Below are 15,804 nucleotides of genomic sequence, written 5' to 3' on the forward strand. Positions count from 1 at the left end.
CTGTTACAAATGTGTGACGTTTACCATCCAACAAGTGTAAAGAATAGATCCGCACCTATGTGCTGGCTTCCACCCTGAGCAGTGGCGGTCCCTCCATGGAACAGAGGGAACAGGCTGTTCCCTTCTACTTATCGCCCTTTTTAGCTTTTTAATTATCTATAACAACATAATAAGAACACTTCTTTCTTCCGAAATCAACATGCCGAAGAAAAACTTTCAATGACTGGACGTTTGTTTACTTCACCTACCCTCGTTGTCCCACCCTCTGCTGTCTGACGCCGAGTATTTCCGACCACGTGCGAAGGTAAACGATCCTCACCACGGAAGCTGAACTCTCTAGCTGTTCCTTACGAGAGAGATAGCGAATTCGTTTTCCTTCTATTTTTTGCTATGTGCTAAAGTTTAATTGCGTCGTAGTGATAGTTTAGAGTGTAGTAAGTCTATAGTTTCCTAATCTCATTGCAAAATTGCGTCTGCCAGTCATAACGAACTGGAAAGATCTTCTACACTCTAAGCGTCTGCTAAATGCTTTGGCTAAACGCTGAGTAATAGCTTCCGAGGGAACAGCTCGCGTCCACCTGTTCCACCAGCCCCAAGATGCACGCAGCAGCAGGACAAGAAAGCGAATGTTGCGACCGTACGGTTGCAAATGTTGTATGAAGGACCGGCTGAAGACGAAAGCTTTTAGTTCATTGAACTTTACAGAAAAGACAGCAAACCAACACCTATCCTAACCAAATTAAAAACTAAAACGAAATCGTACACAAGGCATTTTCAAACAAGTTACTACAACTCTGTAAAATGGTTAACTGGATACTCTTCCAGTGGCAAATTATTGTTGTCCTTGTTTGTTCCCGAGAAGGGAGTTTGGAACAGTTCGGGTTTTTTCACAATTTCTACAAATCTAGCGTACGTCATGAAAAAAGTCGGCCATCTGATCGCCATTATTGCATTGAGAACGTTTGAATTACAAGAATGCTCAACTCTACCAAAAAAAATTCAACTCAATCTACAAATAGAGAGATGAAACAGGTTTCAACAAAACATTTTTTCTTTGATCACTCATAAATTGCTTTTATTAGTTTTTTTCTTTGTTGAGCATCAACAATTTTCTTTTTAATGTTTTCTTTACATTATATCATATTTGCTTTAACATTGGTATTGTCATAATGTTAACGTTGTTCGTTTATGCCACTTCTGACAATTTGTAACATATGTATCGTATGTTTATTTGGTTCATTTCAACAAGGGTTGAATTTTACTTGCTCTACTGTATTATATTACGACAGGTATGCAAGGGGAGGGGGCAAGTGCAGGTCACCTGTTCCCCTGCCTGATTTAGCACCGCACGCCACTGACCCTGAGTCATTGCGAGTGTGGCTGTGGAAGAGCAAGAACGTACCAGCAGCTGTCAACATGGAATGGGGAGATTATGAAAACCATGTCGCTGTGATACCATTACACAAGGTTGGGAAATCAGTCAGTGAAATTTTCCAGACCTTAAAAAAGATGAAAATCAGTCGAATGTTTGTGCACCATCCGGCACTTCACTAAAACCGGGTCTGTTAAGGATCACCTGCAACAAGGTTGTCCTCACATTCTGCGGACCCCAGCAGTGCAGAAGGCAGTGGCGGCATGTGTTCACTGAAATCCAGTTCGGAACCAGGCAGTGATGGCTTGTGAGATGAACATATCGAAATGATCAATGTCCAGGCTACTTTGTGAGGACCTTGCTGATCTACCAGACATTACCTTGAAATGCAGACGCTTCCTGCAGTGTTACACCCAGAATGGACATTGGAGGATTCTTTTCACTGATGAGAAAATCTTCATGATTGAAGAGAGCTCCAACCACCAAAATGATCGGGTGTATGCCAATAGCTTGCAGGAGGCCCGTCAACAAGTTCCCAGAATTAAGAGGGGCCATCATCATCCCTCAGTGATGGTTTGGTGGGGGGTGAGTTATTCTGGTGGAATCCTGCTGCATTTTTGTGAAAAGGGGGTTAAAACCAATGCAGTAACATATGCAAACACAGTCCTGGAGCCCATTCTCAAAGATTTAAGTACCACATTTTTGCAAGCCAACAGTGGAATTTCCAGCAAGATTCTGCTCCAGCCCACAAGGCATGATCAACACAACAGTGGCTCGAGCATCATGTGCCTGATTTCATTTCACCTGCAGACTGGCCTTCTAACAGCCCCGACTTCAACCCATTGGGCTACAAATTGTGGTCAGTGCTTGAGGGCATTGTCTGCAAGAAGAGGCGCCCCACAATTGCCAGATTGAAGCGTTCCTTGGTAGCAGCAGTAGCAGATTTTCCAGTGGACATCATGCATGCTGCAATAGGTGAGTGGCCTGGTGACCATTTTGAAAACTGTTTGTGCTAAGTGTGGTGAATACTCTATATAAGTGCCATGTAAAGTTACATTAATATACCTTTAACCACTGCTCTTTTCTTCATTATTTACGTTGTAACAGTATTTATGGCAAGACTAGGTATATGTAAAGAAAGAGGTATGCACCTAATGTTCTGCATACTCTCTTTATCAGTGTGATATTACTGCCAGAAGCACTGTTGGAAAATTATTGTGTAAATGGACAAGAAACTATTTGTTTTATGCAATATTAAAATTATAATATTTTGAACATCTATTTTTATTTATTTACCTGACCACATGGTTGGTTTTCTCAAAAATTTGCACATGAAACAATTGTGCAATTTTCTTCCAGCTCTTCCATAAAAAAATGAAATTATTACAACTAAAATATCATTATGCTTATACTGTTATGTGAATATTTACATACATGTTTTACATTAATTTGTGTTATTCTCCTCCACAGATCGTGAAATATGTGCCTTAAATTCTTCAATCCATACAAATACAATAAGCAATAAATAAATTTGCTCGTAGTTATTATGAAACAGGAAGCTAAATAACTAACTGTTTCTGTACCAAAATAGTATTATATTTGACAATATATTTCAGATATAAAGTCAAGTTTCAACATTATACAAATCTGCATTTAGAGTATGAAAATTTCCAACTATATATAGAATATATACAATGTGCTTTATATGAATATCTAAATTCTCAACAAGATTTAATATTCTAGCCTTCAAGAATAGTGTATGGTCCAAGGTAAAAAAAAAATCCATTAAAATTTTAGTGTTAAATTACCCTTTAAAATTGTTCAGAGCAGTACTCATTAATACTGAATAAATGTAGTGTTTACATGTATGTGTGTGTTAGTGTGTATACACACACATCTCTCCCTCTAATGCCCACCCACATTACCACAGTCACAACTGTGTTTAGGATATACATCTGCCTGCATCAGATATATTATCTGAGCTCTGCTGTGAATTCAGTCAATCCTTGGGTTGGTTCCTTTCCATGACTAAAAAGACAAGAGATAAAAACATATGTATTAAAATCATAAATGTAACAACTGTAGATGTAATAAATGCAATGTATAATAGGTGTAATTAAGAGCATATTCAAACTGTGAACTATGTTGGAGGTGTGTGTGTGTGTGTGTGTGTAAATCACTGTGGTAATATAAAAAGATAGTTTGAAAAGTAGAGTAAACAGAGCAGAAATTGCAGCACCTTAATCGAAATTGATGCATGGTTGATAAGTTTGATCCTTCAAATGAGCACTTGCCGAGTTTCAGCCCAGTGTGTTGTAAGGTTGTGGGAGAACAAATGGAAGTGTGAGAGAGCTAGATCGAGCTAATAGGGTGGATGATCCAACAATTCGAACTTGAGTTCATGGATTTTAGCCACAGAAACCATTGATGTGTGGACAGGTGCATTGTCCTGGTGGTTTTGTCCACCATTTTTGATAATGCTTGCTTGCATGTTCACCTACTTCGTGTGATCAAGAAATAACCTCACAATGCACTGGGCTGAAACTCTGCAAGGGCTCATTTGAATGATCAAAATTGTCGACCGTGCATTGAATTCAATTATGCTGCTGCCATTTCTGCTTCGTTCACCTTACTTTTCAAACTACCCTCGTATGTAGCAAATTACATTTATAAAGCAATTAGTTTCCCTTGTTTCACAATGTACTTGAAAACAATCATTTCTAGGTAACAATTACTTTCATGCACATATTAAAATCATCACATTTTATCAACTGGACATGGCACACAAAATATTACATCACCAACAACTTGGAGTCACTTTGCTTTCATAACTTATTGATATTTGGAAAAACGTCATTTAAACATGCACTTTTTAAAGCTAAGCATAAGTAACTGCCACTTAACCTATTTGTTTCAATAGATTTTGTTTCTGTAATGTGGGTGTAGCTTGGGTTAATGGGTGTAGAAACTGAAGTATTGGAAGCTACCCGTGGATCGAAAAGTGCCCCTCAAACTAACTGCATACAAAGTCTCTTATTTGAAGGTTAATGCTCCACTGTTGTATGGCACCTTATAACTCTAATGAGTCATCAACTAATACAAGTTGATTAAAGCAAATTGTAATGATGTATGGAATCGCCCACGCAGAAATTACAATTAGATCACAAATAACAATATTAGTGTTATGCAAGCAACATAGGTAACCCTTCCAAAATACACAGCTGCAACATAAGAAACACATTAGAAAATGCACTTATCTATGTTACCATCCACTAACCATATGTAGTCTTACCATTTGTACGTATAATAACGTCGAGTGTTACCATATGATACTTAAAGGCATAGTAGGGAAGTTGCCGAAGCTGTATAACCTATTGCAATATAATTAAGCCTTGTTTCCATATTAAAAACACTAAGTTGCTGACCAAGGCAGTTTATTAAGATAAAAACACTTAACAGGTAACGTTTCAACCCTGTATCAGGGTCTTCCTCAGACGAAGAACTAACTAAAATGATGAAATATACTACACACAGAAAGATTACATACACATAGCAGGGTCACAAGCCACACAACAACAAATCAAGTTCACAGTCCTTATCTAGGAAGATTTCTCCAAAGGAATTAAACATATCACCTCCTGACAGTTGTTCACTAATGGGTCTACTAAACTGACAGTTGTATGACAGGTCAAGATTAGCAAGAGTCTAGAACCACCTGCTTACCACTCCCCCACCCCTCCTGCATTTTTGGTTATGGATGAGTACCTCCTCCTCTGGTATTCTTCTTTTCTCTTCTTTCTTCCTGGTTCATACTTCTTTTTTCCTTCATTCATTTTCTTCATCCTTTCAACTTTCTCTAACACACTCTTACATTCTTTGTTTATCTTGAGTCCTCCATTCCAATTCATGATGTCTTCTCCTTTCTTTTCTATTTCTTTGGCCTCCTTCCATTTTCTCACTAGTTCTCTCTTCTCTTTTCCTATTGGCCTAGCCGAATCTCAAGGACTCAAGATAAACAAGGGATGGAAGAGTGTGTTAGAGAAAGTTGAAAGATGAAGAAAAGGAATGAAGGAAAAGAGAAGTATGAACAAGGAAGAAAAAAGAGAAAAGAAGAAGACCAGAGGAGGAAGTATTCATCCATAACCAAAAAGGTAGGAGGGGTGGGGGAGTGGTAAACAGGTGGTTCTAGTCTCTTGCTAATCTTGACCTGTCAATCACCTGTCAGTTTAGTAGACCCATTAGTGAACAACTGTGAGGAGGTAATATGTTTAATTCCTTTGGAAAAATTTTCCTAGATAAGGACTGTCAACTTGATTTGTTGTTGTTGTGGCTTGTGACCCTGCTATGTGGACCTTTGCCACTGGTGTTTACATGAACCTAGCACATACAGAGGAGGAAAAAATATTGGAAAGAATGCTATTTTCAATAACCAATTTGTCATCTGGTTACAATGCAATATGATGCCAACTTATTTTCTCCAGTGAACAATGCAACCAGGCTGTGAAATATAGAAATGTTCGTCTTGTGAAGCCAGTGATTATTGCTTCCCTCTATTTTATTTATCTACCCTTCTGCAGTACTACATAGAAAGACACAAAAACACATTTTTCTGCATTCAAGTAGTATATATTGAGATAAAGGTTAAAAAGAAAAAAAGAAAATTTTACCTTCGACTTCGTGGTAGATGAACAAGAGATGCATTTATAGTTACTAAAGGCAACAGTCGTTCTTGAAATCGATGATAATTTCTTTCCAGTTCCCTCTGATAATCTCGCTGATCTGCTCCAATGAGATTCTTATTTTTGCGCAAAGCATCAGCACACCTGAAAAAAAAAGTTATGACACTGAAATATATAGAAATTGAAATGGCCGAACAATATGATGTATCAACAAATAATGATTACACGTTAGTCTGTGTGTAACTGTTGCAATGGTAAGGTAAAGTTTCCCATGCATATAGCACCATGCCATGAAGGCACACTTAGGGTATGTGGGGGCAGGGCCACTGTCTGAGGTGATTAAAATTCTCACATTCGAGAAGAATGTGTCGAAACACTTAAAACAACGTGGCAAGTACAGTTCAATGGAGGGTCCAGTCCTTGCAGGAAATGACGATGTTTTAGATGGCTGGGACCAATTCGAAGCCTCGATAAAATTACTTCATCTCAGTGTGTGGGACGAGAAGAGGAATGCCAAACACCAGTGATGGGCTTGATAGCTCACAGCTAGTTCCCCCATATCTCATCCCACTGGGCCTGCAGAAGGTGGACGAGAATGTTGCCGTCTGCATCAGCAGACTTAGTGACAGCTTCAGATTCTTCATTCCCCCTGATGCCCACATGACTACGGATCCAACAGAAACGAACTTCAGCTCTGGCACACAAGGACACTAGCCGTTGAAAGATACACTGCATACAGGATGTCTGGAATTCTGTAAATCCAGACTCTGAAGCACACTGGTGGAATCTGTGCACAAAAGGACTTTCTGCAGGGCATACGTATCAGCAAAATCCAATGCCTTGAGGACTGCATACAGATCTGCCGTGTAGATGGAACAGGCAGGATGTAGGACGAAACTGTAACTTTGAGAGTCCACAACAAAAGGCACACCCCACTGATTCTGCAGATTTGGACCCACCCAAGTAAAACACATTAAAATTGGGGTGCCGAGTTCGAAGCTCTAAAAATTTGTGCTGGTATTCTTCCATTGGTGTTTCTGCCTTTGGGAGGGCAGTAAGACAAGTCGATAGAAGGTGCAGGAAACTCCCAAGTTAGGAGATGCGGTAAGTGTGGAGAGATGCCAGGCAAGTGCTGACAGTATCTCATCTGCACGAGCACCAAATGGTCTAGTGGCATGAGGGCAGGCGATATACAAAGCCAGACCTCTATCGTCCGAGACGATGACATATGACTGATGCGAGGGCATCGAGTGAAGATGGAGGAAGTAGTTCACTATAGGCCACCGCAGTCTTTGCAGAGACATCAACGACTCAGATGACTCGACATATAAACTGGCAAACGTGAATGGGTACGTAAAGCACTCGTACATACCCAGATACCAGCATGATGGACTGTGTCTAGGATGCAAAGCCGAGAAAGATGGGTGGATGAATACACAACACATCCGTAATCCAGCTTCAACCTGATAAGTGAACAGTACAGGCAAAGCAGTACGTACCATCCTATCAGCACCCCAAGATGTATGAGCTTAAACGCGTAGAAGGTTGAGAACTCTGAGACAAGAGAACTTTAATTGGTGAAGGCGAGGTTGTGCAGGGGTGATCTCCCCATGTACAGGTCAGGATCAAGATGACTGCTACATTGACGACAAAAATGAATGCACACTGATATCTCTGATGAAAAGTTGAAACCAGTTTGGGAGGACCACTAAACCAGTTTATCATTAGTTGGAACTGACAGGAAGCTGGCGCAAGATTCTGTGAGCGACAAAAAATCGTGAGGTCATCCACATAGAGGAAACCATGTACAGGGGAAAGTATGTAACACTGTTTACTTCGATGGCAAACAGTCATGTTCAAAATGCTACCCTGAGGGACACCGTTGTTTTTTCGATAAACATTCAAAAAGGAGTTCCCAACACATACACGGAAAGAGTGATTGGATAGGAAGTATAGGATAAAATATGCCACGCTGCCATGGACTCCCCACGAATGGAGTTGCTTAAGAATACCAAAATGCCACATTGTTTCATAGGCCTCTTGGAGGTCAAAGAAGACTGCTACTAAATGTTCCTTTTGCAGGAAAGCATCCTGAATGTGCGTTTCCAACTGAAGCAAATGGTCCGGGGTGGAATGGTTGGAGTGAAACCCACATTGAGAGTTGTGAATAAAGGAGTTTGCCTCTAAGAACCAGATGTTGACCATGCGCTCCATCAACTTGCACACACAGCATTTTAAGGCAATGGGCCTGTAACTTAAGGCTGAGGTGTGATGTTTGGCTTGTTTCAAGATAGGAACAATAATTGCCTCCTTCCACTATACAGGGAATAAATCCTCCAACCAAAGCCTGTTGAACACTGTGAGAAGGAAATTTTTATCTTCACTGGGCAGGTGACAAAGCATCTCATAGTGGATCCTGTCCACTCCAGGAGCTGTATTCTTAGAATATCGAAGTGCCTCATCAAACTCCCATTCGGTGAATGGAGAGTTGTAGGGCTCAGTGTTATGACTTCTGAAAACTAGAGGATGTCATTCCTTCTCACGACGGAAATGTGGCTTCCACACTGGAAGCATCAGAAGACTAAATGGCCAGGATATTAGCTATGTCTCCAGAATCTGCATGCAATGTTCTGTCATGCTCCAGAGCACTCAGAGGACGAATGGATGCACCTCGTTGGATGTGATGTACTTTGGTCCAAAAGACCTTCAAAGACACGTATTGAACCCAGCATGCCATCTTGCTTCCTCGAATGAGCCGATGGGCACGAGCATGCTTAATGCGGAACTGCTCAAAGTTCGTGGTAGAGTGGGACTGGGCAGCATATCACAGGTCCACTGGGATGTCAAATTGAAGAGTGTGCAGCATCAAGTACACGAGACACAAACATACAAGGTTTATTTTTTAATTAGGGGCCATTTTAAAATAAAACAAAAACATGCAAAAGAAGAAATTTAATTACCTCTGTGGCTGTTCATATGTACATTCAGCTACTTCTCAACATAGTTCCCATAGTTGTTGAGACACTTGTCATAGAGGTAGAGGAGCTTTCGTAGACCCTCATCAAAGAAATCTGCTTTCAGGTCAGACATCCAAACCATCATAGTCTGTTTGGCTTCATCGGCGCTGTTGAATCGCTTCCCAGCAAGGAAAGTCTTCAAGTGGAGGAAGGGCGAGATCCTGTATGCAGGGTGGTCCATCCACTCCCAGCCAAATGAGTCAATGAGCGACTGTGAGGCAGCTGCAGTGTATGGCCGTGCGTTGTCGTGCAGCAACATGATACCAGAGTGTTGCAATACACGGCTGCATTAAGTGTTTGTTCATTTTGCAGAAACTCAATCAGAAGCAACCCGAACCTGTCCCAGAAGATGGTGAGCATGAGTTTCTTGGTGGAGGTCGCTTGCTTGAACTTCACCTTTGTGGGCAACGATGTGTGGTGCCATTCCTTGGATTGTTGTTTTGTTTCGGCGGTGTAGAGGGACACAAATCACTCGTCCCTAGTGACGATATGGCTCAACAGTTCATCACCTTCACTTTGGTACCGTGTCAAAGACGACACAGCTTTCTGAACTTCAAATTCTTCACTAAAATCGTGTACAGTACAGAATGTGAAGCTTGTGGAAACAAATCGGACAGCGTTGACACTGTCAAACGGCGGTTGGAGTAAGAGAAGGAAAGGATCACTCCCACAGAGATCAGTAGGAATGCTCCAAGAGATGCAAAAGGACAAGTCCAACGAAGAGTACGTGCCTGAGGATGAACTGAAATATGTGGGAGTTCCATCATTCACATTCACCTGATGCCTCACGGAATTGATCTACAATCTGACCTCGAGGCTCTGTAAGGATGGAGCCCCACAAACGATGGTAAGAATTAAAATTGCCCAAAACAACCACAGAATAAAAAAATTGTTAGAATAGAAAAAAGGAGGTCCTCAAAAGAGAATAGCTCCTCCCTCGTAATATATACACAACACACAAATATTGGCTGTGGTAGATGAACCCGCACAGCAACAGCTTGGAGGGGGGTGGTGAGAAAGTTTGGAATGGAGTGGATGGAATCCCGAACACTGATTGCTACAGCACTATGAGCATGGCAACCCTCAGGAAGCTTGTCTGTGCAGTAAAGTGTGTATCTGTTTAGCACTGTAGGTTGGCTTGGGCAAAAATGTCTCTCTTGGAGACAAATTAGGGCAGGGTCAAATTCAGAGATCAACATCTGAAGTTCCTCGAGATGCATGCAGAAACTGTTAAGCCATAGATGTAAGTATTATTAGTTACCTTTTAAGGCAAAATTTATTCTTAATCCATGTCACCTTGATAAATTCTTCATCCACGGCTTTGTCTTCTATTATGTCCTCGGGGAGGGACAAAGAGGGCGAAGGGGGTGAGGATGGGGGAAGGTTAGTGGGTGCTTTCAGTGCACAGCAGGCAGCTTTCAGTTGTGCTTTAAGTTTCAGGGTAGTAGATGTCATCCTGACAGGTGAACTGTTGGATTTAAGAAAGCGTTCTCTCATGTACCGGAGAGCTGAATGTTTCTTCACTATAGAGTGAATAGTGGGCACTGGCTGGCTCGATGAAGCATGTGATATATCAGGAAGCGATGTTGTTTGTGTTGATGCATTGCTGGTTTGGACACCTACACTGCAACATGTAGCAGCATTTGCAGCAGCAGTGGAGAAGGGCACAGGTAGGGTAGTGAGGACACTCTCACGGAGACGATGTTTAGCTTCACCATAGGAGATTTGTTCGGTGATGACCAACTCTCTGATCTTCTTCTCCTTCTCCTGTTGGTACTTTGGGCAAACACGGTGCCAGACCGGGGCCTCCAAGAGGCATGTATTTCGTGTATACTCTGTATAAGGGCCACAATCTGTGATGTTAAAAGGACTAATGACGTCAAAGGATTATTCGTGTGTTTTGGGGAAATACACGTATTTGAATGAGCAAGTTGTTCCAAAAAGAGTTCCTGTAAATGTTTTTATTTCAGAGTAAGAATAATATTTATTATTGCAAATTAAACATAGTTATGTCCTGATCAGTTACAAGTAAATTTATGTGCTTGAATGTAATACAACATTTAATTACATGACAGTAAAAAAAAAAATGTTCAACCAGTGCAAAGTACGACATTTAATAATGTGTGTATGGTAATATTAATTACAGGGATGCCGAACTTGTAAACTTGCGACTTTAACATGAAAAAATGTGCAGACAAATATTTGCCAGATTTCTAGAAAATTAAAAATTTATTCAAATTGCACATGGGAATTGAGTTTCCAAAGTTGGAAAATTTATTTAATACCAAATTCCAATCTTACAAGCTCTTTCCTCAACCTAACCTTTACAAAATTATCTTGCATGCATAAGTTGAACGGTAAGTGTTTATTCCACAGCAATTCAAAAGCAATTATATACTAAAGATGATAATTCTTTACAAATTTAGAGTAAGTTTCAAATGTAGGATAAAATTTTATCTCTATCACCTTTTTTCCTTGGTAATTTGAAAAATAAACGTACATTATCCAGAACGGTAAAGATTGGATTTTGCTTTTATCAATATTATTTACGTATTTTTTAATGGCCTATAACATATGAAATGTTCTTGAGGTGAAAGCAATGTTCTGAATGAATAAGAAAGGATGATTCAGTCAGAAAAATAAATATTCCACTCTTATAATGCCCTTTGTTTAATGTTGTAAATGGACTATACTTTACTAATTCTGTGACATCACGGAATATGGTGTGAGGCCTGTATATAAATATCTAGGAGGCCCCGGCCAGACAGTGTGTTTGCCATTACAATTTGGGCACATTTGTCCCGATGGACAGGGCTCCGTGCCATGATCGGATTGACTGCATTTGCCGAAGATGGTGATAGTGGCCTTGCACGATGGTTGAGTGTGTCCAAAATGTTGGCATTTGAAACAATATAACGTGGCACGGTCATAGCAATACTTGTCTGTTCCATACTTATCGGGCTCAAAGGCCTCACACATTTTGTGGGTTTTCCTCCATCTGAAGTGTTTTTAGCAATCATAAACAATAAGATTTTCTAAGGAGGGTCCATAAATTGTTGCCTCGACATGCCCTCTATGCCAAGGAAGGCCTACCCCCAAAAATAAAGGCTACTCAAGGACCAAGCCTATATCCCTGAGGCCACATTTGCGACTGCAACTAACCTTGCAGCCAACACAGTCCCATCGGCACAAAACAACCACCTTGGGATAGGGTTTCATTATCAATGTTTCTCCTCTAGCACGACCCTTAGTTATAGGCAACTCTGGGCAAGCCCCAGCATCTAATGACCTGTTGGGTGACATGAGTCAAGAGGCAAAAGCTTATAAAACATTTTCCTGCTCCCCCCCCCCCCCCCAAATGGGCTAGAGAGAGGCTGGAGAGTTCAATGAACTAACTGATCTATCTTCAACTACAGGTAATCTCCCTTAAACATGTAGCTGAGGAAGACCAATTGTTAAGGTTTTTACGATATTATATATCGGTAGAAATGCTGATAATTTTACAAAGTTGATATTTCTATAAATAGCCTGCAACTTTTTCTTAATTTTTATGAATATAAATGTATAATTCATGTATGCTCTAATTTTGTAAATATTGTCTAAAAATGCAGTTTCTGTTTTCAAAATCAAGCTCCATTGCAGTTACATTAATTAAGGAAATTAATTAGCCATTTATATTCAAGGAAATTTTGCAATTTTATATCTGTACCTTTTCAGTATCACCAAAAATTTCATATCAATCTATCCCTATGAAACGTGCAAATTAAAAAATGATGCAAAACAGAGAAAGAAATTGTAATTCCTCTATTAGGTAATTGTTAGCAATTTTACATAAAACCAATAATTAAAATGAAATATTAAACGTACTAGAAAAAAAGGGTTGACACAAATGTTGCAACTATACTTACTTTTTTGAAAAATCCTTAAAGCAAAGCCTTAGTTTGTTTTGAGGTTTAGTGGGAGTCTTCTGAGACTCAACCAGCTCAGACAAAAATACCACTGCTACTTCCATAGGGCCTTGATTTACAGTTGTCCCTGGAATAAAAATAAAGGTAAGCTTTAGTATTTAAACATTAAGTATATAATCATCTATGCAGTGTGAATTTCTGGTTTCTAATTTTCAGCATTGGCCGAAACAGTAATTTTGAGCTTTAAAAGGGGGAAAAGAAAACTTATTATTTTTGTTGAAGAATACAATGGTGTTCTGAGCATAATTGTGAAGCAAAAACAATCGTATTTTACTTCACACATCCCTTACAAGATGGAAGCAATGTCACATAACGGTACAGTCTCTAAGTTGTTTGTAGAAGTCGTACAACTGGTTTCCAGAAAAAAATGGATAGCTAGAAAAGGTTCCACTCCTCCACCACAGACGCCAATTTTTTTTTTTTTCTTTTGGGGGTACATAAAATACATTATGTGCCAAGAAAAATTCCAGCCACTTGACCACCTGCACCAAACAATAACCACAATCATAGATATTATTCTAGATATGCTTTCCAGAGTGTTAAGACATTTATCCCACTGGGAGACGAGACGATCAATTCCAGTCTTGTAGAAAGAGGTAGGTCACTGACGGATCCACAACCTCACCCACTGTTGCACTTCCTCGTCAGAATGAAACCGACATCCACGAGTCTTTCTTCAGGTCACCAAAAATGTGGAAGTCACAAGGGGAAAGATCGGGGTTGTACGGAGGATGTTCAAGCGCTTCCCAGCCAAATGTCTGAAGCTTATCCCTCACCAGATTGGCAGTATGGGGAAGGGCGTTATCATGCAAAAGGATGATTCCATCCAACAGCATTCCAGGGCGTTTTGATTTTATGGCACGTCGCAGTTTCCGCAACGTGTCTGCATAGCGCTGCGCACTGATTGTGGCTCCATGCTCTAGGAAGTCGACAAGCAGAGGGAGGGGCCTTGCAGTCGAAGAAATGCTCAGCATGACCTTACCAGAAATCCTATGGATAGCCTTGAATTTCTTTGGCGGGGGAGAATCGACGTGTTTCCAATGTTGCTCTTGGTCTCAAAATGGTGGCACCACGTTTCATCCCCTGTGCCAATAAGTGACCGAAACACATACTCTTCCTCATGGTACCGCTGAAAATGACTCAGACATGCAGTCATTCTGTCAATCTTTTGTCCCTCCGTCAGTTCATGCGGAACCAACTGCGTGCAAATTTTTCGGAACCGCAGCTGATCTTTGATAATGGCATGCACAGAGCCATGACTAATGCCAACCTGAACACGAATTTCTTCCTCTGTGATTCGTCGGTCTTCCCAGATCAGACTATCGATCCTCGCAATCACATCAGACGTAATGGCTCGATGGGCCTATCCTGGGTGCGGATTGTCTTGCAGTGATGTGCGACCTTCGCGGAATCTCTTCTGCCACTCGTGCACACTTGTCAGGGACATGCAGTGTTCGCCATACACTGCAGTCATGCGACAATGAATTTCACGTGTTCCAGCACCCTCAGCCACCAAGAAACGAACCACACCTCTCTGCTCTTCTTTGCTTGCCTCCATTTCCAATGCTGGACGAACACACTTTTCACTACGCTCACCTCCTGAGCAATGACGAAGCCACTGTGTGGATCTGTGCATTGCAGTGGATGTGTGGATTACCAAAATCCTGTTGCTGACCCCAGGTAACCACCATCACAAAATAGACTCCTTCTGGTACACCGCCCATTCCATTGCCAGTGACCTTAACACTAAACACCTCCAAAAACTCTCCAATCTCTGCCGTCAAGCTTTTCAGACTGGCTGCACCCTTCCCCTTCCACTGCCACCCAATTTCAGTCCCACACCAAGATGCCCGCTATTACCCGACCCCCCTCAACCATTGCCCACCCCAACCACACCACCACAGACCCCCCTGAAAACCAAAACTGCACTCCCACACATCGCACCTTGGGAAACAACCAGCCCACGGACAAACCCACCCCTACCAGATCGATCCGTCTATTTCTTCTCACACCGATGATGCTATGAAATTAGCGAAAATTTTGAATTTTTCTACTGTCTGGTGAGTGTTTCCTTTTACCTTCTTTGATTTTTATATATATATATATATTTAAAACATTTAATTTACGGTGTGGAGTGTACATTTGCCAATTCACATATTCAGGTTCAAAACACATCTACAAACAGAAGCCACAAATGTTACGGGATATACAAACCTACTACAAGTTGTTAATTGGACATAGATTTCAAACTCAAATTTACCTAATCAACTTCAAGATATCTTATCTTGCAATATTCTTCCGTCTGTCTAATAGATTGTTTTGCAAATGACACTAAAAAAGTAAGTGGATTGGGAGAATTCTGTTTTTTTTTTCCATGCAGGTTTCTTTTCCTTCCTCGATACAAATAAAAGCTAGACTGTGAAAAACCTTCCCTCATGGCATTTATAAATACGTATGTATAAATTCAATGGCATTTGGATTAATAAAAGTTGCGATTTGTCACGTATACAGAGAATAATTCATGCATAATTCCTAGAGACATAATTGACGCATAATTCCCAGAGACATAATTCAGAATGTAACAAAATAACTTGAATTCAAAACCCCAAAGTTCTTTTACAAACAGGACACACTGTAAAATGAGATCAACATGTCAGATCTCACCACAAAAATACAACTACAATAATAACCAATAACTGTAGCCAAATTTAGTTACATACGTTTGTTTTCGTAGGGTGCACATGAGGTTGGTATTCAAAATTCAGTTG

General features: G+C 40.5%; 1 protein-coding gene across 2 annotated transcripts in view; it reads right to left on the reverse strand.

Moving 5' to 3' along the window:
- Positions 1-1,363: 1,363 nt before the first annotated feature.
- Zir (dedicator of cytokinesis) overlaps positions 1,364-15,804 on the reverse strand; it is a 157,044-nt gene continuing 142,603 nt past the window's right edge. For both annotated transcript variants that reach the window (XM_083117051.1, XM_083117050.1), the window contains 3 exons: positions 12,977-13,103; positions 6,040-6,195; positions 1,364-3,400 (listed from right to left, as the gene is read on the reverse strand). In XM_083117051.1, coding sequence (XP_082973177.1) covers positions 3,346-3,400; positions 6,040-6,195; positions 12,977-13,103 — 338 coding nt within the window. In that variant the 3' untranslated portion in view covers positions 1,364-3,345. The remainder of the gene's footprint in view (positions 3,401-6,039; positions 6,196-12,976; positions 13,104-15,804) is intronic.

The sequence above is a fragment of the Lepisma saccharinum genome, chromosome 2 (genome assembly GCF_977018435.1).
Source record: "Lepisma saccharinum chromosome 2, izLepSacc3.1, whole genome shotgun sequence".
In the NCBI taxonomy this organism is placed as follows: domain Eukaryota; kingdom Metazoa; phylum Arthropoda; class Insecta; order Zygentoma; family Lepismatidae; genus Lepisma; species Lepisma saccharinum.